Source organism: Coloeus monedula, assembly GCF_965178545.1.
Source record: "Coloeus monedula genome assembly, chromosome: Z".
In the NCBI taxonomy this organism is placed as follows: Eukaryota; Metazoa; Chordata; class Aves; order Passeriformes; family Corvidae; genus Coloeus; species Coloeus monedula.
The window spans coordinates 1,172,012-1,190,522 of record NC_138822.1 but is presented as its reverse complement, the minus strand read 5'-3'; the positions used below and the strand labels follow the sequence as shown (position 1 = coordinate 1,190,522).

The window sequence follows — 18,511 nt, the reverse complement described above, 5'->3', positions numbered from 1 at the left end:
GCAAGGGTCCTCATCACTTTCATTTCTCTCTGTTCAAGATTCTCATCAAATCACAGCTACTTCAACATTTGCTCATTTCAGCACAGGTCCTTTTGCTCACGATTGCAATTTGAAAGCTCTACCCCCCCCCCCCCCCATGCTTCATGAAATTACAACAGGTACTCTGATGTCTCATAGTCCATCACCATGGCTTTACAACAGAATTTCAGCTTCTAAGCTTGAAGCATCTCCTCTTTCTCCTCCCTCAGGGTTTCCGCTCTTCCTTCTTCACTGACTTTGGTGTCTTTATGGTGTTTTCATCACTTGCCTTCACCTTTCCCTTTCCTGTGACCTGGGAGAAGATTGATGTCTGCAGGCTTCATGTGTTCTGGAGAACCTTACGGCACTGAAAGGGTTAATCTCACCCTGCCAGCAGCTGGAATTCGGCTGGAATTCGGCTCTCGATGTTGGTCACCCAGCTCCTGCCGGGGTCCAGCGAGCAGAAGCAGCTGAGCTCCCAGCCCAGCCCCGCCGAGCAGGGCCCGGCCCCGCTGGGCCGCCTGCAGCCCCCATCACCTGCCCGAAAGCCAGAGGCAGGAGAGCCTTCCCAGGGTTTGTTCTCCCCTAAATGTGGATCACAGAGGCGTGCCAAGCTTCTTAAGTGGCTTCAAAGAGAGCTGCCAATATTCAAAGCAGCCAGGTGATTGGTTCTGTTGGGTCTAGAGGAAGCTGTAAGCACCTCTTTGCAAAGAATCACTTCCGTGGCTGATGGAGGCCTCTTGAACTAAAAACCCAAACTATGCTAAACCATGACAAAGGCCTATCATACACCAGTTAAATGCCATGTCACAAGGCTTACTGGAGATGGAGAGCACCTCTGGAGGTGTTCCATAATGGCAAAGAACCAACCCACCCTGAAAAATGCTTTCTGAGCTCCTGGGGACAGTTTCTGAAATGAGACGTTGCATCCAGCTTTTTGGAAATCCTTGATCCAAAAAAAAAAAAAAAAAAAAAACAATAGAAATACCAAAGCTGCTATGGCAAGAACCAGTGTTTCCAGGAGGGGAGGGAAATGCCAACATTTTAAAATCTTGAAGGAAAGAAATAAATCTGTTTCTCTGTTTCCCTGGGATTCAGTACTACTCACCAGCTCGTGGGCTCATGGGTTGTCTCCCTGCCTTCACAGTGACATTGGCTCTGATTAATCCTTGTGCATTTTTGATTACTACTATGCTAAAACTCCACCGCTTCAGCTCAAACAACAGTGCCTAATGTGCTGTCTGAAAGTCTACTTTCCTGCCAATGTGAAGTTGCCAAATATTGGGGTGAGGTGCAATTATACAACGTTTTAAGTAGAGGAGATGAAACCTGTGAGGAACACGTGTTCATTTGTTCCTTTCAGCATTATCACAGTCTGTGAGATTTCTCCTGCTTGAGTTAAGGAAGGTGAGGCTCTTCCCTTTGGCTCTGAGTGGGAGTGGATGGGACCCTGAATTTGAAACAGGGAATGGGGTTTGGAAAGATGCTGGGAGGGTTTTGTTTGAATGAACACATACATGTTGGAAAGGCTGCTGTGTTCTCGTGCAGAAATAAACTATGCATGTAAAAGAAGCTTCTATTTTATAAATTAGACTGTTCGTGCCAGCGCACTTTATTTCTGCAACAGACATATCATTTCAACTGGAATTTTCCTGTTTCAGGACCAAGGCAGTGGAATGTCTCTGTTGTTCCAAAATGTGCAGTTGATAAGGATTGTTTGGCTCACAGCTTACTGGAAACATAAGAATACACATTTTTCTGTTTTTCAGCCATGGATGCTTGCTTTTATGCATGGCACCAGTGGACAGAAACTGCAATTAAGATGATTTTTTTTTTCTTCCGGTGCACTTTCTACCAAAGCATCATTAACTCCTTACAAATATATGGCTCCTCCTTCCAGTCCTGTGATGAACTTTGTATTTTCTGTCTAATTCAAGTAGTGTATTTATCCTTTCTAAATCCTTCTGTCATTTGAGTAGGACTGTGATGATACAGAGGATACCTGGCAGAGGAGCATTACCTGCCACTGGCAGGCAGAGCTGCAACACAAAAAGTCACAGCAGAGATAACTCCTATGTGTACTCCTTTCCCCAGGATATCCCAGTCATCCCATGGTTTAGAAAAAGCTGATAATTGGAAAGAAAAAATTTTTTTTCTTGGTAATTTTAAAAAAATTTTTATCTGCATTCCCACTTTTACTTCTGAAGTTTTCCGTGTAAGTTATCAGGTACAAATGACTGTCTCTTGGTCAGGAGGGCCTGGAAGAGACACAAACACACACGAGTCTTGAAATGCTGCACCACAAAATCTGGACTGGCACGTGCTGGAGATTTGCAGTGCTGAGCCTCTCGAGCACAAAGCCTGCAGATAGTCACCCTGAAAACAGAGTTAAAGCAAAGGGAGCAGCTGGGTTGGAAAAGGGTGCGAGGAGTGAGGGAGAGGACCAGAGGGGAAATTCCCTTATTCCCAATCTCAGTCCTGTAGAACCTCTCACAGCTACAGTGTGAAACCATGCAAGGACATGACAGGTCAGAATTATCCTGGCAGCACCATCAGACACCAGCCAGAAGGAGAAATGACCTCTGGGAGAGGGAGAGATGCCCTTGTGCCTCAAGAACTGGGGGCTTGGGAAGTGCAGCTCTGCCAGCTGAGGATTTCACATCAGCGACTCGCAGCAACTTTGACACTCAGGCTGCCACTGAGCAGGGCCAGGTTTTTATTTCCTCAGCCCCAGGCAGGACAGCCCTGCTCTTGTCTTGGGGTGACTTTAGGATGTTGTATCCCCAGTCATTGCTCTACGCCCAGAAATGAATTTTGTGCCTTTCTGTGCCCTTAGACTGAGCCCGAGAGGGGGGAGGGAAAAAACCAAGCGAACTTTTCAAAGCAGTTTGTTCAAGGACACAGAGATACACACACTCCTCTGCATCCTCCTGCTTTCAGCTCCTTTTCTCCAGAGGGAGACCGAGAGTTGAATATTGTTTCCCTGGGACTTTGGGTTTTTTCCATTCTTCACTTCTGGACTGTTTCAACATCAGAACACACCGGGAGAATTTTCTACCACGGCCCCGGAGGTGAACCCACACCGACCCAGCTCCCAGGAGGAGGAGAGAGAACACACCAACAGAAGGACTCTGAAATCCTCACAGGTTTCTCTCCACAGCGAGAGGTTTTATTATTTAGCATTATTATCCTTTTCCTGTGTGTTTGTTAAATAAATAGTTTTTATCTCTTTCACTTTCCTCTGAGGAAAATTTCTTTTTTCCCGAACCTGGTAGGGGAGGATTGGTTGTAACCTGCCTTCTACCAAGGGATATTTTCCTCCAGATTTGTCCAAGCTGGCACAGCTCTCCAGACCACGAGGAGCATCTCCTGTGTAGCACTGGCCCCCTGAGCTCTGTCCAGCACCAGACACCTCTGCCAGCTCTGTGTGCAGCACAGGGACCAGCCTGGGCAGTGTTTAACTCTCACCTTCTTGTGCCAGCCTCACTCAGGTTCCCAGGCATTCCTGCTTTAGCTTGCTCCCTTCGTGGAACAGACAAAAGTTTGGCAGCAACTGGCCACAGGCAGCCTTGGCAAGCTCTCAAAAGCTTTTGTATTACGCCTGGTTATGTGTCAAAGATACATTTTTTTTCCATCTGAAGTGCCTTCCTAGATGAACTAACCACTTAGGACTCCACAGCTAGTCTGTGTGACCCCTGTTCTAATAAACAGGATGTCTTTGGACATCTCTCAAGGTGTTTTAAGACAACTGCAGTATAACTTGCAAAGGCTACAAACAACTAATTAATTCTGTAATCTAAAATAAAAAATGTGTTTGCTTGCAAATCTGGTTTTGATTGATTTTCAGTCATACTGGGGTTTCCATTACTTGTAACATAAAAGCACTTACAGGGCTAAGAACATTGCTGTGTTCTTACTTCCTAGAAATCAGGGCCAAATTATGGCTAATTTGGAGTTCCCAAACTTTGCCTCTACCAGAAAAAGGGATGAGTGGGGCAGCAGTATCCTAAACTCTTAGAACCAGCAGTGAAAATCATATCACAGTACCCTTCTCACTGCTGGCAGCTTCCACCTCTCTGTTTATATGTATTTTCCATCTGCAGATCTCCATTCAGCTGAAGTCCCCAAGGGAGACTGATGGGATTTGGTAGAAAAGAAATTAACCTTGAATTACAGGATGGCTCATAATCCATCTCCTGGCAGGGAGCTGAGCCGGGATGTTGAGGGTAAGCCTTTGTGACCAGATGTCTGGAGTTTTCCCATCAGATCCTTGGGGCAAACCTCCAGCTTAGACACAGGGAAGTACCAGGATGCTGCTGTCCTGCAGCCACTACTTCATCTGTGCAGCGGATAAAAATGCAGCCTTTGTGGCCCTGAAGATTCTAAAGCAGGAAAGGGAGTTTATGGGGACACAAAGGAGGGGATGTAACTCGGGAAATAAAAGGAAAGCACAGACTGAGAAAGAAACTGATGCTGTTTTGTCAGGACACAGAGCAAATACAGAATAAGGGTGAACCTCGCCTTCTCAAAGAATAAGCAAGGAGTTTGGTTTGTGGGGGTTTTTAACCTTTATTGAATTGCAAGGTGTTCATTACTGATTCTCTCCTCAAGGCTTGGTAAGCTGGGTGAAGAGCTCTGCATTTTGGCATTTTGCTACAGGAGTAAAGTCCCACAACATGGATACCTCTTACCCACAACGGAATTTTTTTTCTCACCTTCTTTCCTAAGGCATCTTTGAGATGATTATCAGTGAAAAACTGGCTAAACAATCTGTCACCTACTTTTCCTTTCATCAGCTGGTAAAAAACCTGCACAGACTACGTACAACAGTGCCAGAAGAAGAAAATACCTTGTTTCACTGAGATACACACTGCTAAATATAGATTTTACTGAACTGTTGGTTTCTAAGTTCATAGGACTCATTCCCACTGCTTCTCAGTGGCTCCTTCTCATCCCCCATGTCATTGTCTTTCATCTGTGCAAAATAGGCAGGAGAAGCCTTGCACTCGTAGTGCCTGTCGAGAGATTTCAGGTGGATGAGCATGTGCAGAGCATAGGCCAGGACCAGCAGCAGAATCAGGGACATCACCAACCCCATCAGGATTGCAGGGGAGAAGAAGGATGCACAGTCTCTGGCGTAGGCAAAATGTCCTTCTTGAACGTTAAAACCTTGAATCTACAGAGAGAACAAGAGGGATCATGTTAAATAAAGTACTGGTCCTTTGTTAATTTTCTCCTGATGGCAGTAAGAATTTCAATTTAACACCTGCACACAGCAAATTTGTGTCTCCCACTGATAGCTGGAGTTAATGCTCAGAGTTTATCCAGGTCAGTCTTCTGGAACTGCCAGCTATTCTAATCCCCTCCACTCTGCTGCCCAAAGGATTTGCAGCTGTGTTTCAAACAAGATCTTCCACGCTCACTCTTTGTTGGCCCAGCAATATTGAACTGCAGGTCTGGTACCTTTCATGTTAACTGTGCATCTCCAGCACCAGTTGTTGAGAGTCCCCAGAGTCTCTGCTTCAGACTGCACAAACTTCAACACGACAAACCAGGAAATATTCCCACGTGCCTGCCCTAGTATAAAGGTTTTCCTCACCAGTTCCACATGGGTGGTACATGGCAGCAAACCAGCTAAACTACAGGAGGCTGCCCCCAGCTGTGGAAAACACCAATGAGTTTTACTCGTGGCTTCAGTTCTGATATGGATTTTACCACACTGGCACGCAGGGAATTGACTGTCTGCTCTACTAAATCAGTCCATGGACATTTTTCACAGGGTGAGAGAAGGGGATCAGCTTTTTTCACTCCCTTTTTCAGCTCCTCATGCCCTCTGACTCTGGTATCTAAAAGCAAGACAACTTAGTCCTGCCATCTTAGGCTCCCTCACTGTCAAACACAGAAGAATTGGCACTTCCAGAAGATTATTAATCTTATCCTAAAATAAGGACTTAAGATGGGTCAGAGGAATTATCCAGTGGCTTTAGAGGCAGGCTGGGGTGACTATAATCAGGGCACAGGGTTAAAATTCCTCGGCATCAAAAGTGAAGTGAGATGAATCCCATGCCTTGGGTGTGTGGTGCTGTTACTGATGCCAGGTGTGAGAGCTCTGCTCAGAACAATGAAACTAAACTCACTCCCCACTAGAGGGAACACAACCAGAAAGACTACAAAAAATAGCCCTTAATGTCCTTTGACAGGGAAAGTCTCAGCTTCTATTTCGTGTTCCACGACAGGAACAAGTGTAAACTTGCTCATGGAAGGTGACCATCTTTCCTCGGCACAGAAGGGCAAACCTTCCCCCGAATCTACCCATGGGATCCATTTAGCTTCAGCCCATGGCATCACCTGGAAGTCAATGAAAGTGACCTCCCAGAGCTGGGAGAGGTCGTTTGCAGAGCTGGGCACGAGCAGGGCATGGTATCTCTGCAGGCTGCTGACGTGCTCGCAGTGGAAGGAGTAACTGGCCGGCGCGTGGATCCCCGTGGCGTTGAACGTCGCCTGCACTGAGTGGTTGTACAGGAGCTGCAGCCTGTGCAAGCTGAACCAGTTCTGGACAGACAGCTGGTAGTAGCTGGTAGTTAACAAGAGCCTGGAGATGTTGGAGGAGAGGCAAGTAAGAAAATGAGTCAGGGGGATTGCAGCTGTTAAATTGAACAACCTTAGGACACTTGCTGGCATGGCCGGTTTTTATCAGAATGAGCTCCTGCTCCTTCCGTGGAGTCTGGAAAGTGAGGGACAGCTTTCCATGGAGGGGCAGAGGCCTGGAACAGCTGCCCAGGGAGGGCCTGGAGTGTCCCTCTCTGGAGACATCCCCAGGCCAGCTGGACACGTTCCTGTGCCACTGCTCCAGGGGACCCTGCCTGGGGCTGGGCAGGGGCTTGGGCTGGGTGAGCTCCAGAGGTCCCTTCCAACCTCAGATGCCCTGGGATTCTGTGATTTGAGGTTGTTCGTTGTGGCAGCTGAAGGAGTCTGCTGTTTTTCCCCAAAGCAGGAAGAGTATGAGGGGATTTTGCCTAATTAGTGGGGAAAATAGGAATGCAACACTGGTATTGTACCTCCACCAGGGGTATGGAAAGTCACTCACCAAGAAATGCTGTTTTCATCTATCAACAAGAAGCAAACATAAAGTAAGTCACAGTGTGATGCCCAGTCTGTATCTAATCAGCAAGGCTTAGCTAAAATCTCAGACATGGGAAGATTCTACACAAAAGAGATGAACCAAACTTTTCCAGGAGTGGAAAAGTCAATGTAGAAGAAGAAATGCCTTACTAAAACAAGGCAGGTGACAGACAGACATACTGAATGCAGGTGTTTCAATTATACAGGAGTTTCTCTCACATTATATTTGCTCAAACAAATTCTCTTTAATTCCCCAAGCAACTCTGTAACAATGTATTTTAACATGTTATTATCTGGTGAGGGTTTTATTATATAAACTTACCTGATAACAAGTCCTTTTAGATTGCCAATGTCACCAAACTTCAGGGAAAGTCTGGGTCAAAAAGCAAGTAACATCAGGATAGGAAAGAAATTCAGAAATCTTCAGAGAAAAGAGCAGCACAAAAGATTAAGCTCAGTCATACATGGAATTTTTTGCTCAGCCTACCCTTAAAGTCAGTGGGGAAAAAACCTGAAAGGGTTAAATATTCCTCCAGTGAAATACACCTGCTCACCTGCTAATTGGAATGAGGCCCAGGCTCCCCAGAAAGAAGAGAAATTCATGTTTAACTTCCAACACAACTCAATCCCACTGCTTCCCACCTTAGCTGATAATTAGGCTCAGTGGATATCTGTTCTCCTTCTCAAGCTATGACATCTCAGGCAAGCATCACCCCTGCCTGTCATCAGAAAGTGTAACCAGACACCTTGTCCTCATCTTTGTAAATATCAGAGCATAAAGGAAAGCATATGGAAGGGTTCAGGTTTCCACATTCCTTCCTTACCGCCACACACATGCCCTGGCTGTGAGGCAGCTCTGCAAAGCCTTGGGCACCTGAGCTTTAATAAAGTGAAAGCCCTATCAGGTTAATTAATGTAATACGTGATTAAGTGGAATATATTCTTATTGCTTAGAATTAATATTTTGCCTCTTAAAACCTGCACTGTTCACATAAGACAAAAACAAAACGTTGTGGAAGCATGCCGATTCTGAAAGACTTCCAAAATTAAAGTGGAAGGATATTTTCAAAAACAAAAATAAACCAAACAAAAACCAAACAAACAGAAGCCCAAAACAAACCTAAACAAAAAAACAAAGGCCAAACAAACACACAAACAAAAAATAATAGAAACCAAACAAACAGAACCACAGCAAACAGGGAGCCCTACAATTTCATAGGTGATCTACACTTCTTGGGTAGCACTGGTCCCATAAGACAGGACACTGAATCCAGACATTCCCTTGCTTTATTACAAAGGGAAATCAGAGACAGTTGAGGATTAAGCACAGGCAAATGTGGAATTCAAGGAAAAGAACTAAGCAGCTTGGATTATTATATCTGATACCATTCTCTGTGTTTTAAAACCCCTAATTTTGCCTTAGTATATTTTCTATTAGGTTACGATAATTTCTAATCAGACTAAGATTATTTCCCAATGATAGGCCAGAAGAGAGGGAGGAATGCTTGCCATCACTGTTTATATTTAACATATTTTTATTCCATTCTGTACCTCTGCCTGTCAAAACAGTGCTGGATTAGTTCCCATGCTGATGATGTATTATTCAGACTGCCTTGTTGAATATTATGATGCTATAGGCAAAAATCCTGGGTTCTTTCTCAATTTCACTTTCAGTTTTCTAGGAACCTCACCAAAATGCCTGTGCACCTTGTGCTGTACAATCAGAAAGAGGTAACACCTACTTTTCTGTGAAAACATATTTAGATGTACAGGTGAGTTGTTGTATAGAAGTGAAACTGCTGGGATTGGTCATGTTATTTTTATTGCTGTTTGTGTCATTACAGGTTTAAACTCCCTTTGTGGGGCAGAATCAGTGCTCATGCTCAATTAGGAATCTCCCTCCTGATTTTTAGGCCTCCCAGAGTGGAATCTGGTGTGAGCCATGAGCCAGTACACTGCATGAGGGAAGAGGAGCAATCAGGCATGTGACAAAGGAAATAAAATACCACCTGCCTTCCTAGGACAGCCAAGACACTGGAGGATTTGGGATGCAGTGCGGTTAATATTTGTCTCTCACTCAGGGTGAGAAACATAAAAAGCAAAATTTTGCTGAATGCTTCTCACTCAGGGTGAGAAACACTTAGCAAAGCTGCTAAATTCTGTTCATACTGAGGAAATTAGTGACTGGTGTGCAGAGGTCAGGTTTTCAGACACTCTTGTGCCACATGCAGACCTGTGATGAACCCACTCTTTGTGTCCAGCACCTCACGGATCACAGCTTGGGATTTGGGGTGACCTTCCAAACACAGCCCTGCACCCTGTGCAGCACTCCTGGCACACACCCCAGGATAATGAAGGGATAATCAGTGATGCACAGCACCTAAGCCCCTCATTCAGCACAGGGTCCTCTCTGCAACTGTTGGGGAGGATGAAAGTTTGGTAGAAAGTTTCACAGGTATGTAGGCTTGGGAGAAAGGTCTGTGAATGTAGAAACTGGGGATGAGATAGAAATGGAAGCAAGTTTTGGTACAGAGTAAAAGATGTTTTGCTGAAACAGTGATCACTGAATAGCTGAGAAGGCAAAGGTTGGAGATGAGTTGGAAGGAGATTTTTAGGAGCAGGACAAAGGTATGTGACTGCAAACAAAGACATGTTTTTCACCAAGTAAATAAGTCTCAAGAAGAGCATAAGTAAATAGAAAACATGTCTTTACCAAAAAGAAAGATATGGCAGGCAAACAAGAAATGTTGATGTAGCAAGAAGAAGAGAGGTCTGAGAATTTTCCACTGAAAGCTTAAATTGTAACTTACTTACTTTTGTGATTGGATAATAATGACTATAATATGGTGATGGTAGTAGCTATGATAGGCTATAGGCAAATGTAAAGGTATTGTGTATGGTGCTTATTGGTTGTTATGTGTTAAGATACTCTGCAAAGAAAAGTATAGAATGCTCTGTAACTTGAACAGAAGGCGGCTTCAGGTATGCCTGCAGCTGGAGCTGGCAGTTGTAGGGCTGACTCTGGATAGCCACTCCCTGAGCTGCTGTAACTTCACCTGTGCAATAAACAGCTTTCAAGAGAGCCACCTGAAGTCCAGACATCCTTTGTGAAACCTTCTCCTATATGCAACCCCACAAGCAGCTGTGTAAAACAGCTGGAGACTGAAGAGACCAACAGCTTCAGCCCCACGGGCACTGAGAGCAAAGCTGGCTGCTAAGGAGGAACCACAGCAGTGCAACAACTGAATTATGTGTGTCCACGAAAGGCTGTGTTTATCTACACACCCCCCACTGCCTGCCATGGCAGGACATCACCAGAAAGAGCCTGGGGCTCTGCAAGGTCTGTTCCCCCACACACACTGCCCAGAGTGGTTATCTGGCCCCAGATAACCAGCAGAGCAGCATTCCCCCCTTACATGGCACTGTCCTCGCTGCAGTTTGAGTCCCCAAGGTCCACGGTGGCGTGGACACCGAAGGTCTTCTCTGTCAAATCCAGCTGGGTGTGGTTTTCAAACCTGATGGTGATCCTCTTGGCCCAGAACAGGATGCAGGGGGTGCCGTTGACGGTGACGTTGAGGGGGCTGTAGTGGCTGTGGGGGAACGGCCTCCAGGATGCTCCTTCCCACTGTCCTCCCCCACTCAAGTTGTAGCTGACAACCTGAGGGACCACACAAGAGATTTCCATCAGAAGATGTGATTGCAGGAGTTGCCATCTCCCCAGAACACGTGGGGCTGGCACTGGGAGCCAGCCCAGGGTTGAGGAAGCAGAGGGATATCTGGCTGTATCCCCTTCCCACCTCGGGGATGGCACATCACAGAACATCCAGGACAGCACAGAAGGGCTGAGGCAAAGCAAGAACCACAAGGTGCTCCTCCCAGCAGAAGACTCTCTAGGACGGCTCTAAGAATTGCTTCAGCACCCTGGAAAGGACTCAGGTTGTGCAAGGACACAGCCTACCATGCTGGAAGCACACTGGGCAGCTGTCCAGCTGAGAGAAATGTCCGAGTTTACCACTACCTGCAAGCAGCTTGGCTCACCATGGCTTTAAAATCAGGGAAATACCTGCTGCAGAAGGGGATGGATCAAGTATGGATCCCTACTTTTACAAAGTCAGCTGCAAGGCTAAAACCCAGGGACTGCAGCTTCCAGGTCATCTGCAGGCAGCAGGAAACTGCCATCCCTTACAAGCCAAATTTCATGGCAAAAGACACTTTGACTGTCAGGCAAGACAATTTGACTCAGGGCTCAGAAAGAACTAAAGAATTTAACTTCCATTTTCAGATTTCACACTCAAATTTCCAGGCCCCATCTCTGTCCTATCTGAGGAGGATAACACACACCACACCTGCATGGCTGCTTTTAGCATGTCATATGATTGCAAGTTCACATCAAAACAGGAGAGGTTTTCTGAGTCCCAGGCATAAACAGCATCTTACCAGGCTCCAGAAGGGACACAGTTAAGCCCCAAGGTTTTGTCTGGGCTTAAAGAGAGATTCTGTGAGTGTGTTTTTCAGATTAGCAAATCATAACTCTCAGCTCAGACCCCAACAGATCCCTTTTGATACTGGACCTTACATATGGCACAAGGATGTTTGAGGATTAAAATTAATAAGTGCTGACAGCAACAAGCTGAAAGCAAGGCAAGATCATGCTCAGGAAATGTGCTGAGTGGCTGTGACTGTATTTATATAAACGACAAGGCTGTCTGCTCAGAGGTTCATATGAGAGAGATTTATTCAACACGTTACTTACATTGGTAAGCTTCTTTTGGTGAGGAAGCCTTTTATGCTCAGTTTTTGACAAGACCTACAGCCTGGTCTCAGGAAAAAAACTCCCACCAAAAACCTGAAGTTTTGCTGCAGCTCTTCCTTCAGTACCAACTGGTAGATGCACAAGACTGGTCACAGCAGTCAAATGCCATTGTACAGGATATGGATAGAAGGATTTTGTCCTTTCAGACAGATCCTGTGCCCAAACCCGTGGTCAGCCAGCACCAACAACAGCACCTGAGGCGTCACCTCAGTCCTCAGAAAAGCAGAGAATATTTCGTACAGGTGTTGAAGCAGAACTGTACCACAGTGTTTTAGATGGGTTTGCTGGCTGTCTCTTGTAAACAAATGAAAACCAATTAAATTCAGCAGTGTAAGCTGAAGGATCTAAATGTGCTGTGAAAAGGCTTCACAGATCCAGTCCTCCAGGCGTTTACCTGTGCCATCGCCACTCGATTGACATTGAACTTTGGCTTCACACCACCATTGTAATGCTGACCTGCAGAAGAAGGGGTGTCATTTCAATACTGGCATGTTATAAACACCCAATCAGTTATAAAAATTTTGCACATTCTTATGCAAACAGTAATTATCCCTGCACAAAATGTGTATGTCAGAATTACAGATTTTGCCTTGGAAATCACTTGACTTCCAGCAAATACTGCCTTGAGGATATGTATTTTCTAATTTACCTTTCTTGTTCACCACAGTTCCTCTTCTTCTCACTGGACACCTTGTCACCCTCGCTGGGAGGAACTCCAGTGCCCCAAAATTACAGGATTCAGTCTATATCTGTATTTATTCACCTCAAATACAACAAAAGCTGCTTTTTTCTTCGCACAGCAAATTCATCAAAGGGTATGTGCTGAACTGCCTGGCAAAAGTGTGGTAACTGTGCTGGGAACTTCTCTCCCTACACTGCCAGGGACAGGAAGTTGTGACAAATACCCCTGACATCCCAGGATATCCCACCCCTCCTGCTCGCCAGGAGGGTGAAGTTCCACAAGCACAGATCATTTCATGGGCACTCTCACAGCTCCATCCTTCAAACATTTAACCCTGTTTTCATCTGATTTTAAAAAAGGTGAATGCTTTTTCCTTCCACATTCTCGCTGCATCTCAGAGTTGGACAGTAATAACTTTTTTTTAACAGGTTAAATCCGTTAAAGGATTTTTACCCTTTAAAGGCTATTTTTTCAAGAGAGTCATGCCTTAACAAAATATGTGACAGAAGAGTCACCAGTGCCAAGAGAAGGAACATCTGGGAATGAAATCTTCTACAGCCACACTAATAGAACCAGCACCCAGGGATTCAGCCCACTAAAAGCCTTACCATTTCTCTGGAGAGAATCTTGATCTGAAAATTCATGTGAACTAGGAGAGAGGAGAAAAAGATTTATTGTGCAGCATCTGGTTTTAAAGTCTGCAGCAAGTTTAGTGCTGAAAGCTCCTGTTGCTGCTTCACTCCAGCAAACATTCCAAGGGTAACTCAGGTCCTTGGCTGGTGAGTGCCACGGGAACAGGAAAAATTATCCCAAAGCTGCAGTACCCAGGCTAAAAATGTCTCATTTTCAGAGATCACCCAGGTGAACCAGCCCTGACAGGCGCTCCCATGTCCTTACCATGCTGACAAAAGGCCTCACTACCCCTCTTGTCCCGTTCCATGGGATGTCAGTTTTGGGTTAGGGACAGAGCCAGTTCCAGGGCTCAAGCAGGAGAACCAAGGAGGGCTCGGCGCCACTCTCATTCCCCAGTGAGGATCAGAAGCAACACGATGGATTTAGAGCAAAAGCAGGGGGTTGGCGTGCCTTAAGCACAGCTTTACACCATGTGATGTTAGCTCCTGGATGGATCCAGGCAATAACAAATTCCACGGAAGTCAGCTGCAAGGCAGGGCTCAGGTGAAGAACATCTCAAGTGACAGCTACCAGGCTGATGAAATTGTCAGCATTTGATTTCTCTCTTAGGCAGAAGTCTTCAGCTGGTGTCAGCACAATCTGCTTTCCTGAGCTACAGACTCAAGCCCAGTGGATTCACAAACACCGACACCTAAAGATCAAAGTCCAAGGCACCAGGACTCACTGAGTCACAGGAGCACTTTCCTTTCCACACCCCAGCAGCTTCCTTGGGACCTGCATCCCATGTTAGTGGATTGATTTGCTCTTGTGAGCACCAACCCACACACCCTGCACGCCCTGCCCTGCCTGTGCCCCTCAGTGCCTTCCAGAGCTGCCTCACCTCCCCCTGCACATGGAAATACACTTTGCATCTTCTTCTCTTGCCCCATTTCTTACCACCTTTCCAAACCACCACAGCAGGAAAATTTGTGGAAATACTTACACCAAGGCAGGCGTGTAAATATTAGGAATCAGAGCAGTTTTCAGTATTTATGTGCAAATTTCACCGTAAGGTGTTGGAATTGCAAAGTCCTGGGGAGTGTTTGGACAGCAGGGTGAACCCTGCCCCTAGGGGGTTCTGGGCAGGGGGATCTGTGTAAGGAGTGATCCCAACCTAATTTCCATCACAGCATCCTCAAGGGCAGATAAATATGCATCCAAGAAACAGTGGGACAGCCTAGAGCCCACCCTGCTTGCTGCCAAGCTGAAAGAACTTTATAAAGATCTTACATTCAGAAAAGTTCAGCTTTGTTTAAAATTCATCTCGCAGTTTTATTTACATATGGAGAGACCAGATTTGTCCTCAGTTGCAGCTTTGAAACCCCCGTGGCTTCAAGAAGCACTCTCAGAGTGAGTCCTCCCTTCTCCCACTGTTTTTTGGGTGCCAGGGTTAGTGCTGGGCTGGGGTCTCCAAGGGGCTTGAGGCTGCTCAAGCCAACAGCAAACAGCCTTCAGAGATGGGTGGAAATATTCAGATTTTGACACAGGTATCAAAAGATGTGGCCACAATGGACCAAACCTTGTTTTCTTGCTCAAACAAAACACTCTCTAAGGCTGTTTTACAGTTAGGAACATGGGTCTTGTAATTTGATGCAGTCTTTTCTGGTTGTTCTTCATGACAGGTTGTGCCTTCCGGCTGAAAAAGGCAATTTGGGGGCATTTTTTTCATGATGATAGCTACAAAACCAAGGCATGCTGAAAAGAAACTAACGTGAATTACTTAGTTATTCTGACTTTAGTTATACTTAGTTGCACCTATTTATCTATCAATTCATGCTTATTTATACTTTTATCTCCTCTCCATATGCATAATCAAGCACTCATAGCTGGTTATTCCAGCTTGGAAATCACCAGGCTGTGCTACTCGGACTACAGCACTGGGATTGGAAGAAGAATGGTCTAAAATTGTGCAATTCATTCCATTCCCTGACAAGTTTTTATGCTGTTCCAGGAAGAGGAAAGGTTAGTTCTCTATGTGTGACTGTCCATTAAGAAAAAGGAATCCCGGCTCCCGCACACCCCGTGTAGGCACAGCCACTGTGGAAGAGATGTCACGTCTCTGCTTTCAGCATGAAGATACTCAAAGAGGGATGAACGTGCACAGCTGATGAAATATTCACGTTTCCGTGAGGAATGCAGAGCACAGAGTGACCCGGGAGCCGCCACGATGTCCCACGGCACCGCGAACACGCTCAGCCCCGTGTCAGGCACGTGAGGCAGGTGCCTCCAGCCAGGCCCTCCTGCTAATTACTCTGCTAATTAGCAGTGCTGGCTGCCTCCTCTCCTCCTGCACAAGGCATGAAGTCCCATGGAAGGGAAATCCATCTCCCCACGCCACAGTGGCGCGGCCAGCCACACGATCACGTCCCGGTTTCAGGGCAGGCACGAGTGGATGTTGATGTCATCAGCTCTGTCAGCTGCTCTGACACTCAGCCCTGAGGTGTCACGGGGGTGTGATCCGTGGCAGGAACGGGTGGGTGGCTGTCCACAGCCACCCTGCTGCCAAAAGAGGAGCTTTTCCACCAAAAAGGCGCGCTGGGGGGTCCCAGCGCCCTGGCGTTCTCAGCTGGAGCACGTTCCATGGGAACAGAAGGATGGGGAGTAAAAAACTGGAAAGTAACTGCACGTTAAAAAATACGTATCCCCTTTTGATTATAAAAATGGTAATTATGTGTATAAGAGAAAAGGAACCAGCTAGCACTGAGCATTCTCCAGAGCAAAGAACTTTAAGCACACTGAGTGAGAGACCAGCCTTTCAAATTCATCACCCTTTTATCAGCCTCTCTTACCCTGAAATTTCAAATGCATTTGATCACAAATGGTGTATGTTTTGGTGACTGATATTTTCTCTTACCACTTGGTAAACAACTCTCCCAGATACACCCAGGCATGTATGTTGTATGTTGAATTCACCATACCAAGTACGTTAGGAACCCACATGAAATTGGATTAGCCCTAATACAAAGCACTGGAATGACTAATCACCATGTAAAACCCAATTAAATAAGATTATAAGTATAAAGAAGTGTAAATTCCCTCTTATCAGATGACTTTATCCATCTACATAAGATAACTGAGTCTGGCTTGTTTGTCTGCAAAAGTTGATAAAGACTCTTGAGGACTTCCATGTAAACAGAGTTTTCCCCATCAGATGAGCCACATGAATAATCCTGGCACTCAGCAGGGTTGGAGTGGAGGCCACAGGCAGTTTTCATGCCATGTCCACACTTCTCTTCTTCATATTACTACTCTGGTGAACTGCACCAGATGGGAAAATGCACTCTACATCTACAGAAACAGTATCCCTATTATTTCAGAGTCATCTCCCTCAGGCTGATAATCTCCAGCTGCAAAATTCCTCACTGGCTGCTCAACTGGTTTCAGTTAATTTATGAAATATTTAATTGGACAATAACGTGTGGCCTCTCAAATGCACTAGAAATAAAGTTATGAAAGGTGAGGAGCACCTGGGGGCAATGCACTGCTTGTAGTCCTAGGGACACTCAGCATAAGGAGTTTCAGTGAAGTTATTGACACTATAAATGTGTAAGTTTGGAGAGACCAGGTTCAGGGAAAGAGCTGGTTCCTGCTAAGAAACATCCTAACAAAAAACATCACTGACTTTTAAATGGCTCTATGTAAGTTCTGTCAATACGAAATACCTACAAAACCTACAACTCTTTAGGTTTTCAAATCTTTAATTTGATCCAGGGAGACAGATCTCCATAAATATTTTACAATGCACTGATTACTGGGGTTTGATTTGCAATTTAATGGATGTCCAAAAGCTCAAGCTTCCATTTTTAATACAAAAAAAGGGAAATTGAACTCATAGTACTTCTACCAAATTAACACTGTGCAGACACAATCCCATTGTGCCTGCAATGAGGCAAAATTCCCATTTAATTCCCTGGCATCAAGATTGTGACTTCGTCTGTTAACACTTATTGCAATGAAGTTCAGGTAATGCTCTGCTGCTTGTTCTCTGTCAGATTTTGGTCTGATTGGGGGGGGGGAAAAAAAGAGTGGAATCATACTAAGAAGAGCAGTAAGAAATCTGAGAGCTGGCAGAGGAGAGCAGCAAGTAAGCTATTTAATGAAAACATATTGTACTATTTATCAGCAACTGGCTACCAGATCTCCTAATACAAGCTTAAGCAAATCACCACATGTCCTTCTTGCCTTAAATGCACAGATTTTACTGGCAGCTGCGACCTTCACCAGCATGTTTGTTCTGTGTGTTTTTGGTGACTTTGGCCATCATTCAACTCATACAGCTCAGGCTGCCTTCACTTTCATCATGCTTGACTCTACAAGGTCCCCTCTTCCCCCTGCTATGATCTGGGCTCACTGTTTGTGTTTCATTGGAGGGTGAAGCAGCACCACTAACAATAAACTCAAATCTCCAGTAATTCTGTAAGTTTAATACTCACTTGCAATATTGAATTCACGCTTCCAATATTCTACAAAAGTAGCAAATTTTCATGCCTGTGTTTCTTGTAGTAGTTTTCACACTCTTTTGCTGTTACACTCTTTATAACTCCGTTTTCCCAGGGACCAGGGAAAGTCAGCGTGAGAGTCATCAAAACATAATGAAACGTGGCACAGATGCAACAGAAAACACCCGATTTTAAACCACGTTCACAAAACTGTGCCAGAGTTACACCTCTAACGCACCGCCTGCTTCAAAATAATTAATTCCTGCATTACCTCGGGTGTTTCCAAACCTGGGCAGGAAACCACGGCCAGGTCCTGGCATTGCGAACGCGGCACGAATGACAGCGTGCGAAACCTGCGCCCATCCCTGCTCCGCCACCACGCCCGGGCACCGACCTGTTCCCCGCGGGGCTTCTGTCCTCGGAGCCGCCGAGCCCGGCGCAGGCGAGCAGCAGCAGGAGCCGCAGGGCAGCGATCCCGTCCATGGGGAAGCGCGGAGCCCCTCCACGCCCGGCACAGCATCAGCGCCGAGCTCCGGGGGCGGGACGGGGGCGGCCACTGCGGGCGGAGCCGCGGCTGCATCCCCGCTCCATCCCCGCTCCATCCCCGCTCCCATCCCCGCTCCATCCCCGCTCCATCCCCGCTCCATCCCCGCTCCATCCCCGCTCCATCCCCGCTCCATCCCCGCTCCATCCCGGCTCCATCCCCGCTCCATCCGTGCCCCATCCCTGCTCCATCCCCGCTCCATCCCCGCTCCATCCCCGCTC

General features: G+C 46.0%; 1 protein-coding gene across 1 annotated transcript; it reads right to left on the bottom strand.

Moving 5' to 3' along the window:
* Positions 1 to 4,891: 4,891 nt before the first annotated feature.
* Positions 4,892 to 18,229, bottom strand: LOC309584834 (V-type proton ATPase subunit S1-like protein; the record flags this gene model as incomplete). Its single annotated transcript, XM_082301131.1, has 7 exons — positions 4,892 to 5,194; positions 6,367 to 6,610; positions 7,463 to 7,513; positions 10,557 to 10,798; positions 12,348 to 12,409; positions 13,244 to 13,284; positions 18,018 to 18,229. 7 exons carry the CDS (start codon positions 18,227 to 18,229, stop codon positions 4,892 to 4,894), a joined length of 1,155 nt encoding a protein of 384 aa, XP_082157257.1.
* Between the last annotated feature and the right edge of the window lie 282 nt (positions 18,230 to 18,511).